This window comes from Gymnoscopelus braueri, assembly GCF_963280865.1.
Source record: "Gymnoscopelus braueri genome assembly, chromosome: 3".
Lineage (NCBI taxonomy): Eukaryota > Metazoa > Chordata > Actinopteri > Myctophiformes > Myctophidae > Gymnoscopelus > Gymnoscopelus braueri.
In genome coordinates, this window is record NC_137612.1 from 20,110,015 (window position 1) to 20,116,366 (window position 6,352).

At 39.0% G+C, this 6,352-nt stretch overlaps 1 protein-coding gene across 1 annotated transcript; it reads right to left on the bottom strand.

The window, feature by feature from the left end:
* Positions 1–241: 241 nt before the first annotated feature.
* acot8 (acyl-CoA thioesterase 8) lies at positions 242–5,499 on the bottom strand. The gene is made up of 6 exons (XM_080423669.1): positions 5,337–5,499; positions 4,539–4,675; positions 3,049–3,274; positions 2,472–2,629; positions 1,421–1,612; positions 242–974 (listed from the first exon to the last, which is right to left on the bottom strand). The coding sequence occupies exons 1-6, from the start codon at positions 5,429–5,431 to the stop codon at positions 856–858; spliced, it is 927 nt and encodes a 308-aa protein (XP_080279795.1). The 5' UTR covers positions 5,432–5,499; the 3' UTR covers positions 242–855.
* Positions 5,500–6,352: the final 853 nt, after the last annotated feature.

Genomic DNA, 6,352 nt, shown 5'->3' on the forward strand with positions numbered 1-6,352 from the left:
ATAAAACTTAAATATGTTGCTTTTAAGACAATGATTCAGGTGACCACCCCATGTATAAAGGTGTATTATCCATCTATGTTTTTTTTGCTTCATAAAGACGATGGATGATGTAGATAGGAACACCAAGGGCAGCAAGGAGGGATGAGATGCAACACATCTGTTCAGTTGTAATTGAACTTAGCAATTATGTAGATGTACTAAATTAATTCAACAATGGACCAGTATAGAACTATTATTTTCTCCAACGTATTTATTGGTAGGATATAAATTATACAAACGTCATTTGTGTCATAAAAAAAAACATCATACAATAAAATGTATTTATACTACATACAATTATGTACAGGTATAGTATTTCTGGGGATTCTTTTTACACTGACGGAATTAGTCAATCTGTCATTAAAATGACAATCAGATGATCAGAACACACACTGGAACACCCTTGAAATTAAATCCCATATCATTAATTTACACGATCTGTGCTACTGTCATTTTAGTGAAATACTCATTGGATCCTCCAAAACATGTTAGCGTGTTAGTTTGTTCTAAATATACTTTAACAAATGTTGTATATATCAGTGAATCGATTAACCACTTAACTGTTATTTAATACTTCGTCACATAACAGTGTCATGCTTTTTTTGGAATTTTGCCTATAATGACATGCCCAAAATAGGGATAAATTATTAATTGATTATTGTATTAAATTAAAACCAAATAAAACCTCCTCCTAGACAGACCTTTCTCCACACTAGGTTTAAAAGTTGTACGAGTGCAAGAGACAGTTAGGCATGAATCAACTATAAAGCACCTGAAAAAGATAAAGAACAATTTCACATGACTGTGTGAATATTTCTATAGTTTACTCTGCTGTGTAACTTCTTTCACTCTCAGAACTCCCTCCTGGGCACAAGAAGCAGCCAGCACCCCATCCCGCCTCCATAGACGTCCCTGTACAAGTCCTCTGCTGCCACCTGCAAAATGCCAAATAAACACTTCAAGCTAAAGATACATACATTATTTTACATGCATAAATACATAAGAAAAAGACTATGAGTCTAGAAGCCTCACTAGTACTGCTCCTTACACACAACCAGATATTTTGGCTTAAGGGTGGCATTTGAGGAAAAGCAAGGGGGTACCAAAATCAGCAAGGTTCATTCTGCAATCTGCATATTAGATTATGAGATATCTTGAGTGCAAAGTTGCTATTTTGGCCTGAGGGTGGCACTAGAGAAGAGGTAATGGGGTCACTTAAATGTTTGGGGTTCATCCTCTAGGGAGCAAATTCCATCCAGACGTTTTAGAGATATCTTGTTTGGAATTAACGTGACGGACAGACAGACTGACCGACATAGCCATCCTTACAATACTAGAGTCCTGGGATAAACACACTTGAAAGGAACTTAACAATACTGACCTGCCCAAGGACTTTCACACTCATACAACATCCACTCATCTGCACGGAAAGTGCTGTGGAACCACATGGCATGGTCCAACGAGGCTGAGAAATTGGCCCTGTATTTTGGATAGGGCAGCAGTGCTGTGCCCAAAAATGAGTAGTCTGACACATAAGCAGCAACACAGCAATGAAGCTTCATGTTTCCTTCCCCTGAAAATGTAAATAAAAAAATTATGAATGCTCAAATAAGAATTGGCCTAATAGGATACTATAGTAAATCGCATCTTCTTGTCATAGTGATTTCTTACATGTGGGAACAATGACAACATCTTATCTCTTATTTTAATGACGTGACGCGCACGTCGCTTAAAGGAGAATTCCGGACATTTTAAGTGTTATCTTTGATGTGTCGTTACTCACCTACCGACTCACCTAATCAAACGATTTAACACTGGTTGCTTGTTTCTCTCCAGAACCTGGCAACTTGGTGTTGCCAGGTAGAGAAACAAGCAACCAGTGTTAAATCGTTCGGCAGTAGCGCTAGCCTCTCAGGAACTTTCAGCGCATGTTTGACTATCATGAGACTCTACAATGAGTAGTAGTAGAAAAAAAAATAACTTTGCATCGGTTATAATAGACGAATTTCCCTAAGCCACGCGCTCCCATTATGACAACGGAGGGGGTTGAAAAAATGACGACAGGGGAATCTCTGGAAAAAAACAATGCCACTTTTTACGTCGGTAGGTGAGTAACGACACATCAAAGACAACACTTAAAATGTCCGGAATTCTCCTTTAACACCTACACTACAGGTCACACAATGGACAATTGATATGCATCTAGGCTCAGTCCTATGTTAATCCACCTGGTGTGAGTCGGGAGCCTTTGTAAACTTTGTTGAGGTGTGAATTTAAAGTTGTTTTAAATCTATGCATGTGCCTGCGCGTGCTCCTGGTCAAATAGGTTCCTGCACGGCGTGCAAGGCCGTCCCATGAGCAATGCAACCCTGTTTATAACTTATTTACCCACACAATAGTATCTTTGATTGTTCTTCTAATATATTACTTACCTATATGTCCCCGTGCTCGCACCCAGAACAGTTTCTTTGGTTCCGAAACAACATGTCTGTAGAAGTCTGATGGGTTGACAGGCTTTATCTCAATGGGTACTTCATTAGCCAGCAGTTTGTTGAGTCCTAGTTTTGCATTCTCTGCTAGGTCTGGTTTACTGCAAGATTTAGAAAGAAAAACTCATCATTCACTGCATCACAGCAGTTCGAGACTACATTAGATTTGACATCGACAAAACGTAGTTGTAAATGTCAGGAACTGTTCCTTTGATGACAGTTCGATATGCTTGGCTGTATGGTCTCAGAAAACAGGGAGCAATAAGCAGTGGTGATAAGCGCTTAAGAAATAAGTAAGTAGTCGATGTGAATCAGCTTTATGTTTATTATTATTTTGAATGTGGTACAAGTGAACCATGAAATAGACAAACTGGACAATTAACAGTTTTGTTCTTTTGTTTGATTTTCATTTGGATATTGTCCACTTGGCACCATGTCTGTATGTCTGTCTGTCCACCCTGGCTGGAAGGCAGGGGGTCTCTATAATTTGCGTATTATGATGAGTGCCAATATACTGCACCTGAGATACATGTGAATAAGTTCCTCTACAGTCAGTAGCTCTTCGGGCTGAGGGACCTCAGGCATGGTAAATTGATGCTCCAAAGGACTAGGCTGCAGCTTGTGAAAGGATGCCTGGCAGATCAATATAGGCTGTCCATGCTGGATGGCTTTCACTGAACGCACAGAGAAACTGCGACCATCTCTTGTGCGATCCACCTGGTACAACACTGGAACCTTGGGATCCCCTGCAAAAAAGAAATATATATATATACAGTATATATTACAAAGCTTTAAGGACATAGCAACTGGGCCTCATGTTGATTATAGGTGTAAACAAACATTGATTGTAAACAAACACAGGTAGACTGTACTCTGAGTCTAAAATCAACAAGAACCATAACTGTAAACACACTATGATAGATGGCCACCCCACCAATCAAACAAATTGATCTCACCGTAGAGCGGGAAGTACAGTATTTACACGAGAGCAGTGTGTTTTGTCAGTGTATTTCAGCTTTGAAATTGATCATTCTAATGGAAGGACAGCTCAGTATGCTCGGCTCATTTATAGTTCAGTTGAAAGTATGTTATAATATTAATAATAATATAGTCTATATTATTATAGACCACACTCCTTTTTGGTATTTGTCACTGCATTCAATTAAATTTAACACAATATTTATTGCAGACTCAAGGTCCATATCACAAAAACAAACAACTGTGGGAAACAGCCAATAGAAGCTGTTGCGCCAATGTCTCCACCACATGGAAGAGAACTGATTTGAACTCTTCACAGAGTTGATTAAATTCACAATAAGTTCTCAGACTCTTCTTTCGACACAGGAAGTTGTAAACTCAATTCATGTTTGCACATACAGTGAAATGAGGTATAACCCATCCTAACTAAGTAACAGGTCGGCGCTACGGGGGCAACGCAGTTAGGGGATAAGTGTCTTGCTCAGGCCCAGGGACACAGCGACATATTGCATGCTGAGGTCTGGAATTGAACCTGGAACTTTCGTTTCCCAGGCTATCCAGTCAGCTATGGCCACATTAAATTAGTTTCAGCCAAGTGACTTAGTCTTCAATAAACACTCACTGCTGTCTATTATCCTATGGAACTACAGCTAGCATAACCAGTGAAAGTCATGATACTGTAGTGTAGCTGATATCATGTAAAAATTGACATGACAAAATGTGAGTCCACAAAACATGAGTAGTAAGTACATATGTCATCAGTTTTATTCTCACTCACTTCTTGACTTATGTAGACCTGGATATATGAGAATATGGGTAGGAGTATTTTTTTATACTCCATTGAAACATTGGTATATTCCCTCTTCCACACTCATCAAGCCAGAGCATGGTTATTTAGTAAGGTCTAATTGGCTCATAGCACCCACAGGAACTGTTCCTGTCACCACGACCATTCAAGGGACATTCAAGGGACAGATTCCACTCAACCAATGCATCAATTTAACCAACCTCTTAAAACTCGGTTACACTCACCTGCTCTTACAAAGTAGCAGTGAAGAGAATGGGCATACAGATGATCAGAAACAGAGTTTGCAGCTGCTACAAGGGCCTGACCAACTATTTGGCCCCCAAATAAACGCTGAGTGAGGGGCACCCAATGGTGTATTCCTCTGGGAAAACAAACAAAGATATTAAGCAATAAAGCAATGGGAACAGTATATCACAAAAGTTATCTTAATTATTCACAGTTGCATGCAAACAAATGCTGAAAATGTCAAATTGAAATGTGTTAAAAATGTGTAAGATAAATGCTTTTCCCATTCACAAATGTCAACAATCAAAGTTTCTAGTCAACTTTAAATTATCCAGACCAGTGGTTCTCAACATTTTCTGTCCGTGACCCCCCAAATAATCATATTTGAACTGGGGACCCCCCAACCTGATAGGAGTTGAGGAACGGTGTTCAATTTTGTTGACTCAGTTCTACAGATAAATATTGTGAAAATAGCAGATCTACAAGCTCACAAGTCCCCGAGCTTGTAGATCGGCTATTTTTGAAATTTTGTATCTCTTTCTTATATTATTTGACAATTTGGCCAATGTTTGACCAGTTTTTTTATAGTATAGTTTGTTGATTACTTTTGATGCAGTAGAGGTCTTTTTCTTTTCTTTTTTTTAGGTATTAAAATATCTTAAAAGTCCTTAAATTAATTGTCACTTCAATGTCATCTGGGGACCCAAATGCCGACCCACAGGTTGAGAACCACTGATCCAGACCACGTTAACAAACTTAGACAGGGGCGTAGTAGTAGTTAGCTATATTGTAGTTACCTGTATAGATCAATGTCGAGCTTTTCTAAGTTCAAAACACTAGTGACCAAGACGCTCCTAAGGTCCTGAGATGATTCAGACCCGCTGTTTGCCATACCTTCATCTTCATCAGGTGATTTCACACTGACAGGACTTTCTGATCCATTCTCTTCCGTGCTGTTCTCGGCCATGTTTGTTTGGGTTATGGAAACAGAGAGGTGTCGTACTGTACTCCTACTAGATTTTTCATTACCACCATCTAGTGGTTGCAAAGTATAACAGACTCAACAATCATACTTGCCTCATTAAATCCATAGATTAAAGCAGAGTGACTGGACTGGATTAAAGCAAACAAAAGGCTACAACATTCATTGCTTCCTTCACTTTCACTGGCAAATTGAATAACTCACACTTGAAATGGAAGGATCCTTTGAACCATGAATGTTCTAATTTAACCTAATTTATTTGAACTCATTCTGTATTCTGTATTCTGTATTCTTCTTTAGGATCCCTGGGTGTTCCATTTTATTCACTGCTCATTATCTGTCTCTGAGCAGAACTATATGAACTGACCGTCGGAGCTCAGTCTGCAAAAATATATATATATTAAGACCCATATTATATTATATTATACATTATATTACCGTACATTATATTATTAAGTGTGCCTTATTATAATCCGCCATAATAATATGTATTATTTATTCTTCCTGCGAATTACAGCGCATCATGTTGCCTGCACGGTTGACACAACCTCCGCAATATATATATCTCGGACAGGGACAGGCTGCAGGTTGAAAAAACTCTCTGCTCTGAACTCCATACGATCCGCATCTGGCTCGCTGACAACAAACTATCATTACACCTGGGTAAAACTGAATCCATTCTCTTTGGGTCTAGTGTTAACCTTAGCCAGGCTGAAAACTTCACAAACAAAGCGAGTGATGATGTTATCACAAGAAAGGAGGAAATTACCTACCTGGGTTCCATCTTGGAGGCAAACCTCTTCGGTGATGAAATGGCAGAAAAAGTCATCA